We start from the raw sequence: 25,074 nt of genomic DNA, 5'->3' as shown, positions 1-25,074 counted from the left end.
CTTTTGTATGTGTTTTTCATTGAAGTAATTCAGCCTTGGAAATGTTACCAAAAGCAACAGTCAGGAGACAAGGGTCAAGCTGAACAAAGAAAGCATGTATCAGCACAGCCTAGATTGGAAGTTGTTTTTTTGTTTTGTTTTGTTTTGTTTTAATTTCCTTCCCTATTTGGCCTAACCTGCTGTGTACACACACACACACACACACACACACACACACACACACACACACACACACACACACACAAAGACCTACTCACACCAACTCCAGCCTCAGATGCATCTATTCTCACAATGAAGACATTGCTCCTGAATAGGTTAGACTTTAGAATTTAGAATCAAGAGGTCACATTGCAACTCCTTTGCTTTATATTTAGTTTGTAGGTCCTGTTTTTAAGATGGGGTTCTCTGATGCAAAATGCCCCAATGCTCAGGGTGTTTAGCCTGCTGGGCTGAATGCCCTAGTGGATACTTAAGGGCTCAGTTCCTAATTGGGCTCCATGCAATTCATGATCCCCCCAACTCAAGACCATTTCCCCAGAATCTCCCAAACCATCCCAAATATGAGGATGCCTATCGTTCTCATCTCAGAAAACATTGCTTTTCCGTTGGCTCCTGCCCACCCATGCCTATTGACCTTGCCAAAGAGCCAAGCCTTAACTCAAAGGAAAAGGCCAGTAAATTGATCATGTGGAAGGGCCAAATTCTAGGGAAAAACTGGCTGGCATATGTATGCTTTAAAATGTGCAAGTTCTGTGTTAATTCAATTGATTTTAGGACCCCATAAAGTAGGTACTCCATTTTATATAGGAAGAAGCTGTAAAATGGGAATAAAAGATAAAACAGAGAGCTTAAAAGACTTGATCAGAGTCTCCCAGTTCATATGCATCTGAATTTGGGTCTTTCAGATTTGAATTACTGAAATCTACCTACTTTAACAATTACCAGCTGGAAGTGGGTAGGAGGAGAGGGGATGAGGGAATGGTCTTCCCACATTGTCCCTAAATGATAGTAGAAGTAGAAAAGACTTCTTTAAAGTCCAAGTGCTGGGAGCTCTGAAAGAGAGGGAGATTCTAGAGTCTTAGGAGAAAGATTTTTAAAAAATGAAATTGTTCATTTGTAAGTGTAACACCCCTTTATGTTACCTCTCACTATTTGTGGCCAGTTTGAGTTCAGATCTTCTTAGACTGTTGTTAAAAAACCCCTATTTTCCCCTCTCTGAACACCTCTCCCACCAACCAGATAACATTAATTATAGGCCATATGTTATGTAAATCTTGCAAAAGGAGATGATTTACTTAAAATAGAAACTCCGGGTAAATAGTTGGAAAATACATTAAGCAGCATTCTCAGCAATACTTCCCACCTTCCCTTGTAAGTTTCCCGGTGAACATGGTGTTGGCAATCTCTTTCGCTTCTCTGCTATCTTCCACCGTCTCTGGAAAACATTAATCAAGCCTTCACTGAATCTGTCTCGGGTCACACAGGGAATAAGTGACTGAGCCAAAACTGGAACCCAAACCCTCCAAATCACTGCTATTTGCATCACAGATCTGATTACTTAGGAAACTCTTGAATGCTTAGTTTGATGGTGTGAGAACAATTAGTTTAACTAGAGTGAAAATAATGCTTTCCATAAGACTGGGAGTGGCTCTGGGATTTCTTTAGTCCAGGCAAACAACCCAATCCATCCCCCACCTCAACCCATTAAGGGATATTTTTTCTACCAGTGAAAATGAGCATCTTTTATGAAATTTAGTCTTAAAAGGTTGCCTAAGAACCAGGAGACCATCATATACGGCAACAAGAAGACTATACCATGATCAATTCTGATGGACGTGGCTCTCTTCAATAATGAGATGATTCGAACCATTCCAGTTGTCCAATAATGAAGAGAGCCATCTGCACCCAGAGAGAGGAGCTGAGTGTGGACCACCACACAGCATTTTCACTCTTTCTGTTGTTGTTTGCTTGAATTTTTTTTTCTTGATCCGATGTATACATATATTGGATTTAACATATATTGTAACATATTTAACATAGATTGGACTGCCTGCCACCTAGGGGAGGGGATGGGGAGAAGGAGGGAAAAATTTGAAACAGAAGGCTTTGCAAGGGTTAGTGTTGAAAAATTACCCGTGCATATGATTTGTAAATAAAAGGCTTTAAAAAAAAAAAGTTGCCTAGAACACAGTTCCTTAAACTTTTCCCATCCACAGTCCCTTGTCACTTGAAAATTTTTTCACGATTTCGGATATATAGGTATATAAAGTAGATATACAAATCAAAATTTACTGATAATAAATCATAAAGAAATGTATTTTAAAACAATTCTCCCGGCCGTACATGTAATTTTACTATTTGCTAAGGACAATACAAATTTGCATACTAATGAGATGGTGTGCTTTTTTTTTTTTTTTTTTTTTTTTTTTTATTAACATAAAGAATTAAATCTCGATGGAATATTTGATCCTTTTTACTGTGGCCAAGTTTTGCGCAGTCCCCACGTTCTGTCGCGCGGCTTTGACCTAGAACTTTGAAAAAATTCAATGATTTACCCGGTCAGTACGAGAAAGAGCATTTGAATCCAGGTCTTCCTGGCTCCCGGATTCTCCTTCTCTACGCACTAAACCACCCGCCTCCTAATGCTTTTCGTAACTGAAATAATTATCCCCACCCCCCCCCCCCCCACCCTGAGTCTCTGTTTTGGATCCTGGGCTCTCCAGGGGCAAGGAGACAGACCCTGTTTGATGTATCTGTCGGGGAATGGGGGCGGGGTGAGGGGCGGGAGGGGGGCCGAGGTCTGTGGGAGGTGAAGGCCTGCAGCTCGCTGACCTGCCTTTCTCCCGTTCTATCCTGCCAGCTTCCGGCCGCTCTGCCCACCTGGCCACGCCCGCGCCCCCAGAAGCTCCCGCGGCCCCGGTGCTGCCAGTCAGCTACCGCCTGTCCCACACCCGCCTGGCCTTCTTCCTCCGCGAGGTGCAGCCGCCGCCCCCGCCTACGGCCAACAGCAGCGGCGGGGCGGCCCTCCAGCGCTCCGAGCCCTTCGTGGTTTTCCAGACGAAGGAGCTGCCCATCCTCAACGTGTCCCTGGGGCCCTTCAGCACGAGCCAGGTCCTGGCCCGGGAACTCCTGCAACCCGCCAGCACTCTGGACATCCCCGAGAGGCTGACGGTCAACTGGAAGGTCCGGGCCTTCATCGTGCACCCCCGCGTGCCGGCCTCGCAGCCCGTGGCCCAGGTCTTGTTCTACGTGGCCGGCCGGGACTGGGACGACTTCGGGGCCACCGAGAGACTGCCCTGCGTCCGCCTGCACGCCTTCCGCAACGCCCACGAAGTCAAGAGCTCCTGCCGCCTGAGCGGAGGCCTGGCCACCTGCCTGGTCCGGGCCGAGCTGCCCCTGGCCTGGTTCGGCCCGCCTGCTCCGGCCGCGCCGCCCCCTGCCCGGCGCAAGCCTCCGGAAGGCCTGGAGCCCGAGCCCGGCGGGGAGAGCCAGCAGGCCGAGCTCTACTATAGACTGCACTCCCCAGACGCCAGTGGGGGCTGTGGCGGGGAGGGGGCCCGCCGGGGCGGGGGAGGGGCCCGGGCCGAGGGCCCCACCCAGTACCCGCTGCTCCGAATTGGCAGCATCAGCCTTTTCCGCCCTCCGCCCCGGCGGGCTCTGCAGGAACACCGGCTGGACAGTAACCTGATCATCCGCCTCCCGGACCGACCCCTGAAACCCGGGGAGGTGTTAAGCATCCTACTCTATCTGGCGCCCAACTCCTCCTCCTCCTCCAGCCCCGGCGTTGAACATTTCACCCTCAGGTACAAGGGATGCGGCATCCCTGGCTCAGGGCATAGTCCTAAGGGCATAGATTTAGCCACCCTGGAAGCCCAGACCCCTCATTTTACAGATGAGGAAACTGAGGTTCAGAGAGGTTAAGAGGCTTGCCCAGGGTCACCTACTTAATGTGTCAGAAGCAGGATTTGAATACAGGTAAGTCCTTGTCCTCTTCTTGATTTAGGAATTATTGATCTCCAGAGAGCTGTAGAAACCGGCGAGGTCCAGCTCACCAACTGTCTCCATCTTCCTATCACCTTTAGGAAAGACTGGGCTTGACCTTTCAAGACTGAGTTCCAGTCCCTGCTTCATCCCTTAACTTGACTTTGGGCAAGTCAATTCACCCTTGGAACTTCAGTGTACTCACCTGTATAATGGGAATCATCATATTCGTCCCACTTAGCTCATAGACCCATCCCCTGCCCCTTTGTTTAGGATTTCTAAAGAAAAAGTGGGGGAAGGCTTGGGCTAAGGAAAGGAAACCCAGATTGAAGAATGTGAGAGACACTAGCATTAATTAATAATAATAATAATGATAATAATAAATTAATCTACGACTACAGCTTGCAAAGTATTTTATATATGTTCTTTTTTGATCTTTACAAAGCCCTGTGCGGTGGGTGATGTTTTATTTTTATTCTACTGATGGGGAAACTAAGCCTAAGAGAGTGTAAGTGGCTTGCCCACCGTCGCACAGTTAATAAATGTCAGAAGCTACTTCAACACTTCAGCACTTTATCTACTGAGACTCCTAGTTGCCTGTTAATGGAGGAATTGGAGGAGGCGAGAGGGGTGTGCACTGGGGTCTGTAAAGTTGATCTGGAAAATCCCTCTCCTGTTTGCCTCTCCCAGGCTCCAAAAGGTGAATTAGCTGCCAAGGTCAAAGCCTTTCTCCATATTCATTAAGCACCATTGGGAAGTTTTGAGGTTGATTACATTGACTTCTATTGTCAGAGTGGACTAGTGGAAGGTCACAGCAATCTCCTTGTCCCTAAAGGAGAAGGGAGAATAAGTAGATTTTAGTGTTTAGCTTTAGTTTCCAGAGTGAGATTCAGCACCTCTCCCAGGGATCTCAGCAAAAAATCCATGGGTATATGATCCAAACTTCAACAGCTTCATTTGCATTGCAGGGCAATGTAGTCCCATCAAATCATAACTTCCTAAATTTTGAGCCTTCAGATATCAGCTATCAGAAGTGCCTTTATGAATAGATCACAATCTCATAAGGATGGCTACATGAAGTTAGAGGATCACAGTCCCATAAGGATATTTACATGAAGTTAGAGGATGATAGATCCCATAAGGATGTCTACATGAAGTTAGAGGATCACAGTCCCATAAGGATGTCTACATGAAGTTAGAGGATCATAGATCCCATAAGGATGTCTACATGAAGTTAGAGGATCACAGTCCCATAAGGATGTCTACATGAAATTAGAGGATCACAGTCCCATAAGGATATTTACATGAAGTTAGGGGATGATAGATCCCATAAGGATGTCTACATGAAGTTAGAGGATGATAGATTACAACTGGAAGCATTAGTTCAGTCTCTCAGTTTTGCAGATGAGAAAACTGAGATTGTGATTTTCCTAACATCCCACAGGTAGCAAGTGGCCAAGAGTAAGTATTTATTAAGTGACTACTGTGTGTCAGGCACTGTGCTGAGTATTAAGCAAATATTATCTCAAGTGATCCTCACAATGACCCCAAAAGGTAAGCGCTGCTATTATCCTTATTTTATAGTTAAGGAAACTGAGGCAAACAGTGACTTGCCTAGGATCACATAGCTAGGAAATTTCTGAAGCTGTGTTTTAACTTGGTGCTTCTTGACTCCGAGCCAGGAGCTCTCTGCACAATACCAATTAGTTAGAATTTAAATCCGCATTCTTTGTCTCCAGCATCAACAATCTTTCCACTGAACAGTTCACATTGAGGAATAGAAAAAGGCTTCTTTTCCATTCACTCAACACTCAAGAAGTCTCTCCTCATCCAATTCTTTGCCTATAGTAATTCTTTGCCTATAGTAATTTACTCCTTTGGGTCAACTGCCACTGCATCCAGGGCCATCTCCAATCATCCTCATCTGCATCTGACTTTGCACCCAGGTGGTTTCAGAGGAGAAGATTAGGCTGATGACTTTGCACAGCCTTCTCTCCCTTCAATCCAATTCATCTTCCAGTCAAGGCATCATCTTCCTGATGCCCTGGCCCTCTTCAGGACAAAGAATCACAGTCTTTGGATCAAGCATTATTACCCTCTTCTTTTTAGCCTAACAGGATTTTAAACTCCTTGAGGGTAAGAATTGGTGATTAGTGGATATTGTTTGAATTGAATTACCAATAAGGCTCCCTCTGGGAAGTGTCAGCTTTAACAAGTTCACTCACACCTGAGTGTGAGAAAGTGAGAAAGCTCACGGGAACCAGCCTCAGACTGGTGAGTAAAGGAGGCGAGTCCTTTGAACCCTTGGATCTGAGAGTTCCCCAGATTCTCTGAGCTTCCTCTCCATAAAGGAGCTGATTGGATTGTCTTCCCCCGGGCAGAGGGAAAACACTTCTGAGTTCAAAGGAGAGAGTTAGCTCATCTTGCCCTCATCACCGTATCTTAGACTAGGTTTACTTGGCAAATGATGTTGCTTAGTGATCTCTGGAATTGGAAGGAGCGTTGGACCCCAGCATGACCTCCAGCCCCTTCTTCTTCCCTTTTCATCCTCAGGGTGAAGGCCAAGAAAGGAGTAACCCTACTGGGCACCAAGGCCCGAAGTGGCCAGTGGCAGGTGACTTCAGAGCTGCTCACTGGGGGAAAGCATTCCACCGCCACTGTGGATGTGTCCAGAACTCAAAGTGCCCCCTTACTCCCCAGGTCAGTCTCCTGGAGGGTGGTCCCCCTGACCACCCTTGTCTTTCTGCACCCACTGCTGGGGGGTGGGGAGGTTAGGGAAGAGAGCAGGAAAGAATTGCCAGGCAGGAGTGGGAAAGGAGTTTTAGAAGGGAAAAAAATGAAGCCCAGATAAAGCAGAACCAGAGATCCTTGCTGCCAACAGAGAAGCTTTTGTTTCTGACACAAGCTAGAAGAGAAGAAGCAGTTGGCATGAATATTTTAGACCCTGGAAAATTAGAGAGCTGGGAAAGTTAAGTTAACGAACTGGAGATGGAGTGGGGGGGGGGACAGGATTGGGAGAGATTCCTGTCCCAATTATTTAGTCTTTGTCAAGGGTCAGGGAGATTGCTCTCTGGGTCTCCATTCCCCCAAGGAAGAATGGTACCCATGCCTTCTTGCTTAATCATCCTGGTGACCACCTTCCTCTCTAGCAGAGAGGGCGAGGGACCCCTGGAGATCCTGCAGCTGGACTTTGAGATGGAGAACTTCACCAGCCAGTCTGTGAAGCGACGGATTATGTGGCACATCGACTACCGAGGCAGGAGTCCCTTGCCTGATCTAGAGAGGGCAGTGACTGAGCTGACCGTCATCCAGAGGGATGTGCAGGCGATTCTGCCTCTGGCCATGGTGAGTGACATCCCGAGTGCATGACAGGCTGTGGCGGAATTTGTGTATATGCTGCCCTTTCCTAGATGATGGAGGTCTCCATGGAGACCCTGGGCTGCCAAGGTCCCCTGCTGTGTTTCATGCACAATTGCATATGTCCACTTTGTTTTCCCTGATGATTAGAGCAAGGACTGTTTCATCTCTGCCTTTGTATCCATAGCATCTATCATAGTGCTGGATATTTGATAAACAGTTGCTGATTGATTGATTGGTGAATGTACATATACAATTGTGTAATCACATATATGCACTCCCCAATGTGTGTGTGTAATCATGTGCATATGATTATGTATCTATAAGTGCATACATGTCATAAGGGACAGTGTGATACAGTGGAAAGGGCAGAGTATTTGGAGGTAGGGACCTGAGTTCAAATCCTGCCTCGGCTACTTACTAACCTCTAACCATGAGCAAGTCGTTTAATCTTTGGTCCTAAATTTCCTCATTTAAAAAATTAGAAGGTTATACTAGATAGATTTAAAGATAAGAGAGAGAAAGGAGGAAGTGGGAAACAGAAACAGAAGTAAAATGAAGAGGAAGGAAGTAAAAGACGAAGGGACTAAGGATCAGCGTGACTGAATGAACTTGTGAAACAATACCTGAGTGATGTTTAAATTCATTTCAACAATTATCCAAGAGATCAGTTAGAAGGCTACCTCAGTGATACAATTTACCTGAGAATTGCACACCTATGCGGATGTGGGCTCAAGAAGACTTGGTTCCAGTCACCTTAGATACCTTAATAGCTGTGTAATCCAGTCAATCTCTTTGTGGGTATCAGAGTTTGCTTGTGAATCTGGACCTGCATGTTGGTGCAAGGATAGCCATACTTGATTTGCTGCCGTCTGGAGTGAAGAATAGGAGGGAGGAGCATTGAAGGTGAGGAAGAAGACTTAAAAGGGACAATGAGGAGGACTGATACTTTTCTTTTCCAAGATGACAGAGAAGTAAGTTGATGACTTGATAGAGCCTTGACAACCTGTTTTTTTTAAACATTGTCTCCTTCCCTTCTCCCCACCACAGGACACTGAGATCATCAACACAGCCATCCTGACTGGCCGGACAGTGGCCATACCAGTCAAGGTCATTGCTATTGAAGTGACGGGCGTGGTCCTGGATGTTTCAGCCCTGGTGGAGTGTGAATCCAACAATGAGGACATCATTAAGGTGGGCACTGTGTCACTCAAGATCCCCCAAGAGTGCAGCTGTCCCAGTGGCAGGGGACCTGAGCCACAGGGTGTTAAATCAGCATACGCTAATACTCAAGGACAAATCCATTTTGGCTGGGGTACCAGATGACCCAACAGTATCACAGTGGGGAAAGGGAAGGATGGAAGGATGAGAGCTTCATGTCCTCTGCCTTAAGTTGGGGGAAATTATTCATTTTTGTTATTTTGGGGGTTTGTTTTGTTTTGGGGAGGATTGTTTTTATTCTGATGAGTCTAGAAAAGCTACCTGGAGGAGGTGACCTTTTTGATGTATGAATAATGGAAGAAAGATGGCTTGGCACCAATTTAGGGAATAATTGAAGATAACTTTTTACTGTAGATATGGAAGGACAGAATTCTTCTCCTTTCTTAACTTATAAAACCAACATTACAACAGATGGGACAAAGGATGTGGGCTCAAGAAGACTTGGTTCCAGTCACCTTAGATACCTTAATAGCTGTGTAATCCAGAGTCAATCTCTTTGTGCCTCAGTTTCTTTATCTGCATAATGAAAGGGTTAGATTTAATGACCCCTAGGGTCCCTTCCAGTTATAAAGCTGTGATCATTTGTATCCCCCCATCCCTCCATCCCTGATCCAGCCATAAATACCTCAAGCTGCTTACTTTAAACACAACTATTGTAGATATAACCTGTCCTCCGCATTCCAGGAATGTAGGAGGCCCAGCTTGTGATAAATCATTTGTCAGACTGTCTCCAGGGGAGCCTCCTGATTTATCCCTCCTTGCCCAGTATGGAAAGTGGCTTGGAGGCAAGCAGGGGAAGGAGTGGGGAATGGAAGGAGTAAATGGGGAAGTGGAGAAATGGAGGACGAGGAAGGGGAGGGAAGTTGGCATAGGCCTCTTACCTGGGGAGCCAGAGAGCCATGATTACAGTGTCAGGGTTCCTGGCGGGCTCCATAAATCAAAAGATTACATGGCTGGATCCGTTTTCTGTTCCTGTAAATAATTCAGCATTAAGGAGAACAGAAGAAGGGGGAGCTCTGGGGGTTTTTTCCTTCTTCCTCATCCTTCTCACTCTGCCTTTGCGCTCTCTCTCTCTCTCTCTCTCTCTCTCTCTCTCTCTCTCTCTCTCTCTCTCTCTCTCTCTCTCTCTCTGTCTCTCTGTCTCTCTCTGTCTCTCTGTCTCTCTCTGTATCTCTGTCTCTCTCTGTCTCTCTCTGTCTCTCTCTGTCTCTCTCTCTCTCTCTCTCTCTCTCTCTCTCTCTGTCTCTCTCTCTCTCTCTCTCATCCCTCCCTCCCTCCCTCTCTCTCCCTCTTTAGCTTTCTCTCTTTTTCTCTGTATGTCTCTCTCTGTTTATCTCTCTGTCTCTTTCTTTTTCTCTCCCTTTTTCTATGTATTCTCTTTCTTTCTTTGTAATTTCTTTCTATGTAATTCATGCCATCCACACAGCCTCCTACCTCTAGGAAGGATCATATCCATAACTAATATTTTACATAACACTTTAAAGTTTTATAACTTTACAAATACTTTTTCATTTTATCCTCAACAACCCTCTGAAGTATGTGCTATTAGCATTGCCATATTGCAGATGAGGAAACTGAGGCAGACAGTAGTTTAGAAATTTATTACACAATAGTGAGTGTCTGAGATAATATTTGGACAGAGGAATTATTGGCTCCAGGCCCAGTGCTCTATCTACTGCACTGCCAACTTTCCTTAAACCACCTCAAATGTAGAGAAACTCCCACCAGGTTCATGCTCTCAGAAACTGAATTTTTGTCTCCAAAAGATGATTCTTGAGATGACTGATATCCATGGTCACAGAGCCCAGGAGAGAAGTAATTAGACCAGTTAACTCCCCTGGATCCTGGATGCTGGAATCCCTGCCCCTAGCCCCTCCAGCAACTAATGCAAGGATCCAGTTCTCTGATTTGGTAATAGAATGAATTTTTAAAAATAGTGTGATTCACCCAGATCTAGAAGATTCTTCATGGATGTTTCCCCCTCCTTCAATAGTATTTTATTTTTTCAAATGCATTAAAGATTGTTTTCAGCACTCATTTAGGTAAGATTTTGAGTTCCAATTTTTTTTCTCCCTTCCTCCCTTATCACTCCCCTCCCCAAGACAGCAAGAAATTCGATACAGGTTAAACATGTACAATCCTTTGAAACATATTTCCATATTTGTCATGTTGTACAAGAAAAATCAGACCAAAATGGAAAAAAAAACGAGAAAGAAAAAGCAAGCAAACAAATGAAAAAGGCAAAAAGACCATGCTTCAAATTACATTTAGTCCACTGACTTTTAATGGGGAAATGTGCTACTTTAGCATTCCCTCTTCCAACCATTGTGACAGTATTGACCTATATCTTTAGGGACTCTGGGTTAATAGCCCCCACATTGTTGCAGGGGAGGGGGAAAGGGAGAAGTTAGGAGGAGGAATCCAGACAGCTTCCCCACTTCTTCCATGTTCCCCCCCAAACACATTCCCTGTGTGTGTGGTGTGTGTGTGTTTTATATATACATATATTTAATAGGGGAAACTCCTAGGAGAGGAGAGTCTTTCTACATCAGTACCTTCTCTTCAGTTTAATTGTGTTGGACTTGCTCAAAGTCACCCAGCCAGTCAGAATCAGAAGCAGGCTTAAACCCAGGCTGGAAGGATGCTCAACCTCTTTCTCCCTGCTTTATGCTGCCATCCCATAGACACTCCGCTCATGTCTATGGACCATAGAACATGTGTATGCTTGTGCACATCTCGGGGTCCCCTTGAGACCACTCCCCAGAGTGGTGGGAGATGGTGAGGGGATGTTTCTTGTGGTTTCAGGCTCCTAGGCAGCGATCACACTTTCAGACCTCTAGAGCTGGAAGTGACCATCCAGTTCATCAGAGACCGGCCAGTCCAATCGTTCCGATTTACGAATTAGAAAACTGAGACCCAGAGAGTGCACAGTATTTGAACCCTGCTCCTCTCACTCCAAAGACAAAGCTCTTTCCATTGTCCAGTGGATATTCAGTCTAGCAATGGGGTCAGTGAGCCCGTCACTGACTGCAGCAAGCTGGATAGTGAGCAACCCTTTGGGAACATTTAAGGCTTTGGCATCTGCCTGCTGGAGAATGAGGAGGTCCTGACAGGTGGACAGGAAGATCCAGTGTAGTCATGAGCTCAAGCTCTGTGGAGACATTACTATACCAACTTATTCGGGCAGGGCTTCTCCTTCCGGGCCCTCGTCTCTGCCCCCTCTCCACCAGGATCCTCTTTGCCTCACCCCTTCTCTAGCCCCCTCCTCTGTCTCTAGCAGCCCCCTTCTCCAGCCTTCTCATGGCCACGTCATCCGTTCTTTCCAACTGGGTCCAAAGACCCGGTCAAGGATCTTTACAGCCCAACAAGGTTTCCTAACTCACATCCTCACTTCCCTTCCCTACAGGTGTCCAGCAGCTGTGACTATGTGTTTGTGAGTGGGAAGGAGTCGCGGGGTTCCATGAATGCTCGGGTGACCTTCCGATATGACATCTTGAGCGCCCCCCTGGAGATGACTGTCTGGGTCCCCAAACTGCCCTTACACATTGAGCTCTCCGATGCCCGACTCAGCCAAGTGAAGGGCTGGAGGGTACCCATTCTCCCAGACAGAAGGTACAGGCGTTGAGCCTGGGGACACACAGTCTCCCACTCCCAAGTGGACCTTGTTGGGTGCCATATTCAGCCTCCAGCATATTCACCAGCACACACACACACACACACACACACACAGACACACACACACACACAGACACACACACACACCATTCCTGCGCATACACAAGAGCAAGCACGTGCTTCAACTTACACATATATTGATGTTCAAGGTCACATCTGTCTATCCCCACTTTTGGGGTAGAAAAGTTCAAAAGAAAGATTGGAAAAAAGAAAGAGAAAGAGAATGATGGAAGAGAAGCAACAGAAAAAAGAAAGGAAGATGAGAGGAAGACAGAGAGAGAAAGTCAGAGACAGAGACAGAGAGAAAGTCAGAGACAGAGACAGAGAGACAGAGAGACAGAGACAGAGAGACAGAGAGACAGAGACAGAGAGACAGAGACAGAGAGACAGAGACAGAGAGACAGAGAGAGAGAGACAGAGAGAGAGAGAGAGAGAGAGAGAGAGAGAGAGAGAGAGAGAGAGAGAGAGAGAGAGGGAGGCAGAGACAGAGACAGAAAGGCAGAGATAGAGAAACATACACAGAGAGAAATAGAAATAGAGAGACAGAGACAGAGAGACAGACACAGAGACAGACACAGAGACAGATACAGAGACACAGAGAGATAGAGAGAGAGAGACAGAGAGAGAGAGAGAGAGACAGAGAGAGAGAGAGAGAGAATGAGAGAGAATGAGCATGAAAGAGGGCAAGGAAAAGAAAAAAGTAATATTCACAGGACATGAAGGGACTATGAAGAATAACCCAAACCCAACATTTTTACTGATTGAAGGTTGAGTGATTGCCCAAGACCACGTGACTAGTCAGTGGCTTTGAACCCTAGTTCTCCTGACTACAAATTAAAGGCTCTGTTCTATCTCACACTACTGAGAGAGATGCTTGGCCCCTCAGACAATGGGGCTGGAGAAGAGGATGTTTGAGTGTTTTTCTGGAATATTTAGGTGAAAAAAGGGAGCGACAAGTAAACACAAGAGAAGAGGATGTATGGTTGGAAAGGGCAGGTGAAACATGGGATTATAGATTGATAATCTGAAGGAGCCTCAAGACTTAAGAGTCTACTCCTGGAAACACCTGGGGCAGGTGAAGGAAACAACATCTCTGCAAGTAGGACACTTCATAGAGTAGGGGAGAAGCAGTGAGCCCATGGGAGGGGGGCCAGCCCCCCCCAACACAGTGAGTTCTATTTCTTGAGTTCAGGCAAGTGAGATCCTAGAGAGCAACAGCATAGTCAGAATATGTGGAGGGTCTGATGGGGCGGGAGTTAGCCCAAGTGACTCCTGCCCCCTTTGCTTCCTTTCCTCTTTAACATGCTTGCACACATGCATGCACACGCACAAACATGTGCACACTACATGTACACATGCATTTTCCTGTGAAGCACAGAGATAAAACAAGGATCCACCCTAACCCTGCTCTTTACCTGCCTATGCCCAGGTCAGCTAGGGAGAGTGAGGATGAGGAGGAGGAAGAGGAGGAGAGGCGGCAGAACCGGGGCTGTACGCTGCAGTACCAGCACTCCACCCTCCAGGTCTTCACCCAGTTCCACACCACGTCCTCCGAGGGCACTGACCAAGTGGTCACCATGCTGGGCCCGGACTGGCTGGTGGAGGTGACCGATCTGGTCAGTGACTTCATGAGGGTGGGCGACCCCCGCGTGGCCCAGCTGGTGGACAGCAGCACTTTGGCCGGCCTGGAGCCTGGGACTACTCCGTTTAAGGTAGGACTTGGCTCCCTCTTTCTACCCAACCTCCTGTATTAAACTCTCCCGAAGCTCCCTCCAGCCCCCATGCTCTAGGCCCTAATTGTTCCCATTCACCCCATCCCTCTGTTATACCTATTCTTGCCTCACGGCTCTGAAGCCATGACCGGTAGCCAGCAGAAGGCTCCTTCTTGGGGGGGGGGAGGGTAGGAGATCAGGGAAAGGGCTGGAGCTGGGAGGGGCTAGGAGTCACCTGCCACACACCCCCTTCCCTGGGCCTGAGTGCACAGCATCCCATTGCTCCTCTTCCTCCCCAGGTTGTGTCCCCACTGACAGAGGCCGTCCTGGGAGAGACGATGGTGACGGTGACCGAGGAGAAGGTCAGCATCACGGAGCTCCGAGGCCAGGTGGTAGCCAGCCTGTCCCTCTCCCTCCGCCCTAGCCCTGGGAACAGTCACACCATCTTGGCTACTACAGCAGCCCAGCAGACCCTCAGCTTCCTCAAGCAGGTGAATGAGAGATGAATTGGAAGGGAAGGACTGTTGAGAGACACCCGTTCCCAGCCTTTGCCAACTGAGGCAACTACAGGTGGCTTATTATTCACCCTTCCCCTGCTGCTCCCTCCTGGCTCAAGGGGGGCTCAAACATGGGGAGCTGAACTACTCTCCTCTTCACCCCATTGTTCTATCCTGGCTGGCTTAAGACTTAATCATCGTGGATAGAGCACCGGCCTGAGTTCAAATGTGGCCTCAGACACTTAACTAGCCCTGTGACCCTGGGCAAGTCACTTAACCTCAACTGCCTCAGGGGAAAAAAGACTTAATTATGGAAATTCCAGCCATCCATCTTTCTGCACTCCAGAGCACTTCTGGAAACCTGAAAAATAAGTCTCCAAGTCTCTGAAGGACCAAACACTTAGGTTCCTTCATTCCATCCAATTCCTAAATCCCAACTATAGCTGCTTTCCTCTTCTTATTATCCAATAGCAACAGGAAAAAAGAAAAAGAGGGAGGGGGAATAAAAATTTGTTACAGAAAAGTTAACCAAGTTCTAGCATCAAGCAGGGGATCTCAGGACCACCAGCTTAGAGGAAAAGACTCCAGACAGACATTGTGAAGACCACCATCCCTATTTTACAGATGTGGAAACTGAGGCCCAGAGAACTTAAGTCAGTCTCACAGCTAGTGAGTACCTGAGACAGGAAGACTTTGGGCAGTGGATTCAGGTTATTCAAGTTCTGCTGCTACCTCTGGATTGACTTCATGTGCAATTTTAGGCAAATGACTTATTCTTTGAGGGCCTCGATTTCCTACTCTTTAAAATGAGGAGGTTGGGCTGAGTTAAGTCTGATATCTCTACGGAGTTTACAATTATTTGAGGTGTGCAACTTTAAGCAAATGAATTATTCTTTGAGGGCCTCAGTTTCCTACTCTTTAAAAGAGTAAAAATCCTTTTAGGTCTGATATCTCTATGGAGTTCACAGTTATTTAGGTGTAGGTTAGAAGGCCAAGGAGGGCTTGGGCCAGAAAATAGAGGAGATAATAAGGTCCCCCTACACAAGTCAAAGGGGAGTAAAAACAGATTTTTCTTCAAATTCTCGAAAGCAAGACAAGGAAATATGAGGCTGAAACTGGAGCACAAGAGACTTGAGTTGAACTCCACTAAGATAATGGGGTGGGAGGAACGGAGGTGGGGATGTGATGAGGGAAGGCTTTCAATGAACGGATGGGCGAGTGAAAAATCATTTATTATGATGATGACTTATCGTGAGTCAAGCACTGTGCTAATTGCTGGGTACACAAAAGGAAATGTGAGACAGTCCCTGCTTTCGAGGAGCTTGCCTTCCAATTGAAAGAGACAACCAGAAAGTTCAAGGCTTCTAAATCCTAAGGTTGTAGTTGTAAGATACAGAAGTCCTTAAGATGCACTGGGGGGTCTGAACATAGTAAGGCACACAGCTGGGTTGGAGATAAGGCAGATCACTAAAGATGGCGGTGGGGGTGATTGCTCAGTCATTTTAGCAGCATCTTCATGATCCCATTTGGAGTTTTCTTGGCAAAGAGACTGAAGTGATCGCCATCTCCTGCTCCTGCTCATTTGACAGATGGGATGTAAATTGATGTAAATATGGTTCTGTGACTTGCGGGTGGGGCCACATTTGAACTCAGGAAGAAGCTCAGTGCTCTTTTCACCAAGTCACCTCGCTGCCAGACAGAGATATAGATATGGATATAAATATGGATATAGATATAGACATATCTATAGACATATCAATAGATATAGATTATAAATATAGGTAGATATGTCTATAGATAGATATAGATATATAAATAGATATAGATTAAGATATATAGAGATTTAGATAGGTAGATAAATCTATATCTAGAAAGATATAGATATGGGTATAGATATAGATAGACATCTATAGATATATAGATATAGATTATATAGATAGACGTATCCATAGATATAGATATATAAATAGATATAGATAAGATAGATCTATATCTAGATAGATATAGATAGAAAGACATATTTATAAATAGACAGACAGACAGATAGACAGATAGATAGATACATAGATAGACAGATAGATATTGATATAGATGCCATTACAATGACTCCTTCCCTTTCCCCTGGTTGCCCTCTTTCAGGAAGCCCTCCTGAGCCTCTGGCTGTCCTACAGCGACGGAACCACGGCTCCACTGTCCCTGTACAGCCCGAGAGACTACGCTTTGCTGGTCAGCAGCCGGGATGAGCGGGTGGCCACCGTGACCCAGGACCGGGCCTTCCCTCTTGTGGTGGCCGAGGCGGAGGGCGAAGGCCTGCTGCTCCAGGCCGATCTCACCATTGCAGAGAGCTGTCAGAAATCCAAGAGGAAGAGCATCCTGGCCACAGCAGCTGTGGGGCTCCGAGTCCACTTTGGGAATGAGGAAGAGGACCCTACCTATGACTACCCAGGCCCGAGCCAGCCTGGCCCAGGAGGGGATGGTGGAGACGGCGAGGACCAAGTTATGGGGGCTGGCTACCCGGGCACGGCTTCCCCTCAGGGGCCACCCACGCCGGGGACCGCGGGCCCGCAGACTCCGACAGAGGATTTCCCCCCCATCCCCACTGGCTTCACCCAGATGCCCCGGGGACTGACGGACCTGGAGATCGGGATGTACGCCTTGTTAGGGGTCTTCTGCCTGGCCATCCTCGTCTTCCTCATCAATTGTATTGTCTTTGTACTCCGATACCGACACAAGAGGATCCCCCCTGAGGGCCAGACCAGCATGGACCACTCCCATCACTGGGTCTTTCTGGGTAACGGGCAGCCCCTGAGGGCCCAGGGTGAGCTCTCACCCCCCTCTGGCAACCCTCTGGAGGCCGTGCCCGCCTGCTGCCACGGGGACCACCACAGCAGTGGCAGCTCCCAGACCAGCGTCCAGAGCCAAGTCCACGGGAGAGGGGACGGCAGTTCAGGGGGCTCGGCCCGAGACCAGGCTGAGGACCCGGCCAGTTCTCCCACATCCAAGCGCAAGAGGGTCAAGTTCACCACTTTCACCACAATGCCCTCTGAAGAGCTAGCGTATGACTCAGTGCCTGCTGGGGAGGAGGAGGAGGAGGAGGACCTGAGATGGGGCTGCCCAGATGTGGCAGGGGGCACGCTGACTGCCCCCCAGGACCTGCACAACTACATCCGCAGAATCAAAGAGATTGCTTAGATGTGTGTGCCCCTCCCACAACTACCCTGAGCCTCCACCCTGGCCCCACTCAGCTGCTTTTCCGGGAAGAGTCTGCCTCAGCCTCCCGGGCTTATTCTGGGCCTTGTTGGATTGGGTTTTATAAATCCTAACCTCTCCCCATCTCCCAACATGGGGTCAGGGCTGGCTCTGAAGCCTGGACCCCTTCCCTTTGCAGTTGGTTCTCCCGCGGGGGGACTAGCCCAGCAGGAAGGGATTGGAGGAGAGGTCCTCTGTTCCCTCTCTCAGAGTCTCCACTGCCTTTTAAAATCTAATGCTTCTTTTTTTCCCCAGAGAGCAGAGGCAGTGGGTAGACAAGAGAGACAACAGGAGTTGGGAGAAGGAGAGAGAACCATGGGGCTTTGCCCTGTGTGCCCCTCCCAAGCTTCAACTGTTCCCAGGGGTTATCCCTTCCTTGGGGGTCTGCTTCCCTCTCCTCCCACATCCCCCATTTCTCCTCCTTCCCTTTCCCCAAGCTGCACAATGACTTTTCTCAAACCTTCATTCAGGGATTTCTGTCCTGAGGATGGGGACGAGGGGCCTCCCCCCAGCCCTCCTGAGGGATGGAGCTGCAGAGCTGAAGAATTGGGGCTGCGTTGGGAAACCATAGCCCCTGATAATCTGGGAGATTCCATCCCTAGGGAGTCCCTTCCCAGAGGTGGGAAACTCCCTGTGGGAGCTCTTGGTCACAAGGGTCAGCAGAAGGGGGTCAAGGTTGGAGTCTGACTCCGGCACCCTCGCCTTGCCCATACCCTCCTTCCTGTGGAGGCCCAGGCCAGGGAACTGGCGTGTTGGCAGTGTCTGCTCTGTCCACACCCATTCCTCTCCACCCTGGAAATCTGTGGCCCAGAGAGGAGGCACTGGCAATGAGACTGACCCAGAAAGGGTGAAGGAAAAAGGCAGAGAAGAGAGAAAAGGGGAGCTCCTTCTGCCCACGCTCTTGTGGCTTCCCGCAACGTCTCGCCCCTGCTCCCAACCCAAGGGCACTCACTGCCCTCTAATTCCCAGTTAGGAGCGAATTCTTCTGACCCTGTGATTTCCTCAGCTAGGTCTTCACCACGCCTTAGCCACTTGTCATGGGTTTGCCAGCTGTTTATTCCCTTTCCGGGTGGGCCGGGGTGGGGTGGGAGGGTGAGCGAGGCGCTAGGAGAGGGTGCCTTTCTCCCCTTCTGCCAACAGAGACCTCCGGGGTGGGTCCGGGAGCACCGGGAGACACATTGTCTTTAAGGGTGGGCGCTGAGGGCACCAGCATCCCCGCCACCCCCCTCCCTGGGACAGCTGGTTTGGATGATGTGACTTCTCAGATGTGATTTCTCCATTTGGGTTTCTAACCCACCACTGTGTCTGATTTTTCTTAAATAAATAAATGGAAGAGACCAGGATGGGGCTGGAGCAGAGGGACCCGGAGAACAGATGTGCTCACACCTGGTTCTGTTTTGTTCTATAGACACCCACATACGTGTGATCATGTCCACCCCCCTTCCTCCCAGATACAGGAAACTCAACTAGAAATGGGGTGAGGGGAAGGGAAAAGACACACATGATTGGGAAGATTTGCAGGCACTACTTACTAATGCTTCTTCCAGTGTGCAACTGGACACAGAAAATGGGGAAAAAGCCAACGGGATTACAGAAGCAGGGATGGTAGGGACTTCAGAGACCACGTAGCCCAACCCCCTCATTTTGGAGACGAGAAGACTGAGACCTCAGCAAGTTAAGTGACTTGCTCACTATCACATAGTTAAGTGTCAGTGGGAAGAGTTTTATGCAACCATTCTGCCTCAAAGTTCTCAGTGCTCTCTTCACTGGAACATACTTTTTATGGTGTCAGAAAAAGTGAGACAAGGCATTCTCAAGGCCTCTCTTAAGAACTTTGGAATCAATCGAGTGGCATGGGAGACTCTGGCACGGGATGCCCAATATGGCAGGCCCTCATCAGAGAAGGTTCCACGCTCTGTGAGCAAATCAGAATCAAATTAGCTCAAAAGAAACATGAGATGTGCAAAGTTAGAGAATCCACCCCAAATGCTCACACGACCTCCAGAGCTCATCTTGGTCTGGTCAGCCACAGTCAGACACACTGTTCTCTGACCCCAACATAGGGAGGGTCCTCTTTGAGAAAAGGGCAATATCCACTACCTATCAATTTGATTAGAACTTAAGACAGTAAGCTGCTTTCACTGACCACCTGCCAGACTTCCCTCTCCTGATTTCCCTTAATTCTGCATTGAAGAAGAGTTTTTCTCTTAAGTTGTTTGAACAGGTCGGGCATGAGTCAGGCTTCCTCGCAAAGAAGTCTGAAAAACAGTTTTCTTTTTTTTGATGTCATGAAACCCTTGGGTAGCCTTTGGACCCCATCTAAGAAGAATAATTTAACTATAAAATAATATACATAGGATTACAAAGGAAATCTTGAAATATAGTGCCAAAAAAAAGTTTAAGGATCCCAAGTTGAGAACGACTGCTAGAGATTGACAGTATAGGTCTTATTAATTTCATTCTATGGCCAATTCCCTTTGAAATCTGGTCGCTACTGTGATATTTCTGAACAATCACAATAGTTGTTCTTCTCTTTATAAGTCAATGTAGCTTCCAAGGGATGGAACGAGGAGGGCGGTGTGTGAGCCCCAGAAGGATCTAAGTCACTTTTCTTATTGCCCTCCATCAAACCCACTGACTAGGAAATAATTCCATTCCATTTTCTGATACCTGGTTATCAACATTGTGTCTTCCCAAGAGGCTGACTGGAAATCCTGAGTCCGAGAACTATTGCCGGTGAGGGTCTCTCATGTTTATGAACAAACAGGAGTGACTACAGGACGACAGTGATTGGCCCTGTGATGTACAACATTTCCATTCCAGAGATAATGGAAACCCTTTTTTTAAGGTTTAGGTTCAGTTCCCAGCTGTGTCACTTATCACACTGTAGGCAGCTCATTCCCCTTTTGCAGTCTTGATTTCTGCGATAAAATGAAAAGGAATGGGGAAGAGGTGGGCCACAAGGTCTCTAAGTTTTCTTCCAATTCTGTGATTCTATACATCCCAGGAACTAGTGAATTTGCACAAATGAACTTGTGACACATACTTCAAAAGTTTGATCCCCAACTAAAACGGGCAGACATGTCCTAGCACTTTCTCTCTCCTGGGCACTGAGCCCCCCTTGGAAGGAGTCTAAAGTAACATCATCAAGAAAATAAATAAATCAAAGTAACATCTGCAGAAACCCAAAGACCCTCAAGGGGACCGACTTTGCTGTGGTATTATAGTTTTGTTGCCAGCTTCGACACACATATAGGGGATGTTATTCCACTTTCCATTTGTGATTAATTGTGCCAGGAAAATATGTATTAGTCTTATTGACACAGCCATCTATTCTGCCAGTTTAAGATTCTACTGACTTTGTCTTCACTCTCGCTCCCCATCAGGGAGTTTGTATCAGGGGTGATTCTTTTATGCTACAAAGTTGAGTGTCCAGGGATGGTGTGAGTTAGGCAGGAAGTTCCGAGGAGAGTATAGAGTGGAATCATTTTTAAAGGTGATGTTTTCATTTTTAATGTAGATTGAATTTCAAGAAAGGGTTAATCTCAGGGTGACTTTAAATCTTCATGGGATGGTTTCATTATTTCATTGGAAGTTATTTAGCAAACATACTGATATTTCCGTGATTCTTGATATTTCTTGGTAGGCACTCCCTCCACCAATGTAGATTGCGATCCATTGATGCTTTTTCATCTTGCACAATTCACATCAAGATCCCCTCACCCATCCATAGGGATCTACATAAGATGGCAGATACTCCTGTGTGCCAACATAAATGCAAAACACATTCCAAAGCCAAAGTAAACTCATGTATCAAAGGTGGAGAGCAGGGGGTCAACAAGTAGGTAGCCCAAGTGTTGGATTGTTTGTTGCTTGCCATAAAATATTAAAGGATAAAAAAGAATGATGAGTAGATGTATAGAAGAATTCTAGAAAGGAACAAAGGGGAACTGTGCAGGATGAGAGAATAGAAATGGGTTACAATTTGCACAGGTGGAGAGGAGACCTATGGCAGGAGCGGAGATGACAGATCCATTACACGTATGGAACTTGAGAAAGATGTTTCTTTAACCCTTCAATAGTCTGCACCCATCATTGTGGACACTTGTTCCACCCTATCACAACAATAGCTCCTCTACAACTCAGGACTTATATCCATGACACCTTCTCCATCACTAACAAGTTGTATGTCCCTAGACTAGTTGACTGACCTGTCTGAAACTTGTACTCTTCCACTATAAAATTAGAGAGTTGAACTATATGGGTTGTAAATTCTTTTCCAGCTCTAAATCTGTAATCTTATGATCCTTTAACAGCTCAGGAGTTGGTCTTCCAGAGTTCTTCTAGCCCCCCAAATATATAACTCAGTGATAAATCTAATAATGGAAATGTAGCTAATGAGAAAGAGCCAAGAGGTCATCCCAACTAGTAGTATTAAACTCAAATAAAACGAGGAGTCTATATCTGTAATCTTATGATCCTTCAACAACTCAGGAGTTGGTCTTCAAGAGTTCTTCGAGCCCACCCAAATATATAACCTTGTGATAAATCTAATGATCATGGGTCTGTAGTTAGTGAAAAAAAGCTAAGAGGTCATCGCAATTAGTAGCATTAAACTCAAATAAAAAGAGGGATCACTAAAGCCACACATAAAGATCCCTACCAACTGTATATTAACTTAGAAAAATCACCTATTACCATCATCTATTTTCTATTGTGTTATTATTGATTTTGTCGCATATTTTCATCTGGTTCTCATCCTGAGAATGTTGCAGGCACTGCCATTCTGATCTTGTTCATCCTCTTTGTGCCATTTTCAGGACCTGAATCTCATTTCCTGTTGATACCACTAAAAACCCAATGGCCAAGAAATAATTCCTCCTCCCTTTCCAATTGCTGGGATAAAGTTATCTGAGACCTTAGAATGAATGAATGAATGAATAAAACAAGCATTTATCAATTGCTTCTATGTACAAAGCACTGTATGAGAGCTTAAGTAAGACTATTAGGAGGATTTGGAGAAGGGAAAGGTCACATTTAGCTAAAGACATTGGAGAAGAATGCATGGAGGAGGAATATCTAGGAAACCGGCTAGGGTTTCAACATGCTGGGATGCTGGGGGGAGTAAGAGTACACAATAAGAAACATTCCTTAGGAAATGAGGGAAAAATCTGGGCTATAGTGAACAGTCTGGCTGGAGTATCATAGTCATAATTCCCCTTTAAGGTTTCTCAAAGCACCAACCTCACAGCAGCCCTGTGAGGTAAGCACTGAGGGCATTATTATCTCCACTTTATAGAGGATCCAATTAAGGCTTAGAAAGGGGAAGGCACTGTTTTGGTGCATACCCATGGAGGATTCAGAGCCAAGCCTCCTTCCCCCAGCACGATGGGCTGCCCATCAGTAGTGATATGAAATAATGCCAGGTTGCAGGAGTCTTGGATGGCAGGCTGAGAAATTTGGACTTTATTCCCCAAACAGCCTCAAGTTAACTATCTCATCCATCTTCCTGGTGTCAGGCGTGCTCCGGCAAAAGCCAGGATGATTTCTGGAAGAGCTTCCCCATAAGAAGAATGAGATTTTGGAATAAGGGTTGCCTTCTTCAAAGACTGAGAACACAGAAAGTCATTCATTTGATTTATTCAGCAAACATTTATTAAGGCCCTAATATGTGCCAGGTACCAGGGAGACAAAAATTTAAACAGTCCTACCTTCAAGACTTCAGGTTCTCCTGGGGAGAAAACACAAATACAGAAAAGGCAAAATATATTCAGAGGAATCTGTGAGGGAAACTGGAGGGATCAGAATGGCCTTCATGGAAAAGGTGGCACTTAAGCCTTGAAGGGAGCTGGAGATGAGGAGAAAGGGCATTTTAGGCATGGGGAGTGAGAGGTGGGGGGGCCAGACAATCTGTGCAAAGACATGGGATCTGAGATGGAAGGCTGAGCAGCAGAGGGACCATTTAGCTATAATAAATTATATAAGAAAGAGGAATATGCAAAAAGTCTGGGAAGGTAGATCAGAGCCAGAATGTAGAGGGTTTTAAATGCCAAATAGGATGCTACTGTAAGGGAACTTGGGATTTAGAGGCAGGACTGCATGGAAGCAGGGGAAGGGGTAAATAATCCCCCCTACTCTTGCAAATCAATAGGTTAAGGGGTAAGGGGACAGTGAGGGGCTTGCGGTCGGGTCTAACGGGCGTAGCCCTTGAATCCCCAAATTCCAGCCCTGGATAGCATCACGTCCTCTCTTTCTCCCTTCACTTCTCTCTCCTTTTCTAACAAAGAAGCAGAAACAGTTCCTGGAAACCAGCAGGGTCTGACCCTCATGTAGTTGGAGAGGGAGCATAAGTGTGGGGAATGAGGAGGGACATTAAGTTAACAGCCCCTTTGGAATGGCTCCGACACTGAACTCCTCTTTAAAAAATTTGTCTTCAACCTGAAAATGAATCAAGGGACCTTGTAAAGAACTGTTATTGACAGAGAGCTGCTCTGGGAACGCTTGGGAAACTAAGCCCATGAATCAGACCTGCTGCTAAAATGAGATTTCCTGGAAAGTTGGGGACTCTGGCTAATGAAGAGCTATGAGCCAGGGAGGGAAGGAAGGAGGGAGGGGAGAAAAACCCCACTCCCAACCCCCTTAGCTTCCTTTAAAACTCACCTCTTCCTGGAAGACTTCGTTTGATCAACCTTTTCCAACCTGCTAAGCTAATTTGTATATCCTCAATATTTTCCTATTTAGCTGAAAGAGGGGTAGATCATAGATTCAGAGTGACAGAAGCCATAGAGTCTGAGACACACTCATCCCTGTCTCCATCTCATGTGAAAGATCAAGCAACTGACACCCAAAGAAATTTGATATTTTTCCCAAGATCATATAGGAAATATTAGAGTTGTCTAGTCTTTTGACTAAATCCAATGTTCTTAGGAACCAGTAGAGGCATCTCCACTAATTAGGTATCCCGGATAAGGAGCTAGCCTGTGAATTATTTTTAGTTCTGTGTACTACTTATTTGACAAGCTGTTGTCTAAATAAAGCAAAATCAATTGTGAAGTCCCCTTACCGTTGAGCTATGTTATACCAGTGCACCCATGCCATCCGAATGCTAACCAGGGCTGTTTAACCTGGAAAAGACTCAGGGAGGATATAATAGCTGTCTTCAGGCATTTTAATGACTCTTTTGTGGAAGAAGGATTAGATTTATTCTGCTCTACTCAAGAGGGGACAATTAAGAAAAATTGGTGGAAGGTGGAAATATTTAAGTTTGCTATTAAGTTTAGCAGAAGATTGTAAAACACAACCTTCCCATAAAGCTGGGAACAGAGCACACATCTCATGGAAGGAACTTGAATGCAACCCTAGTTCTTTGAGAAGGGCTCCAG

The 25,074-nt window shown here is 46.5% G+C and overlaps 1 protein-coding gene across 2 annotated transcripts in view; it reads left to right on the top strand.

Moving 5' to 3' along the window:
* The window catches only part of TMEM132E (transmembrane protein 132E), a 122,241-nt gene extending 103,138 nt beyond the window's left edge, over nt 1-19,103 (top strand). Inside the window, exons 2-9 of one of the 2 annotated variants that reach the window (XM_074263594.1) lie at nt 2,861-3,803; nt 6,535-6,681; nt 7,134-7,326; nt 8,389-8,532; nt 11,966-12,171; nt 13,664-13,946; nt 14,246-14,437; nt 16,583-19,103. In XM_074263594.1, coding sequence (XP_074119695.1) covers nt 2,861-3,803; nt 6,535-6,681; nt 7,134-7,326; nt 8,389-8,532; nt 11,966-12,171; nt 13,664-13,946; nt 14,246-14,437; nt 16,583-17,635 — 3,161 coding nt within the window. In that variant the 3' untranslated portion in view covers nt 17,636-19,103. Of the gene's footprint in view, nt 1-2,860; nt 3,804-6,534; nt 6,682-7,130; nt 7,327-8,388; nt 8,533-11,965; nt 12,172-13,663; nt 13,947-14,245; nt 14,438-16,582 lie in introns of both variants that reach the window. The other variant, XM_074263593.1, reaches the window with a different exon arrangement.
* The last annotated feature ends 5,971 nt before the right edge of the window (nt 19,104-25,074 follow it).

This window comes from Sminthopsis crassicaudata, chromosome 4 (genome assembly GCF_048593235.1).
Source record: "Sminthopsis crassicaudata isolate SCR6 chromosome 4, ASM4859323v1, whole genome shotgun sequence".
In the NCBI taxonomy this organism is placed as follows: Eukaryota; Metazoa; Chordata; class Mammalia; order Dasyuromorphia; family Dasyuridae; genus Sminthopsis; species Sminthopsis crassicaudata.
Note: the sequence above shows the minus strand (reverse complement) of the source record. Positions and strands in the feature narration are given on the sequence as shown.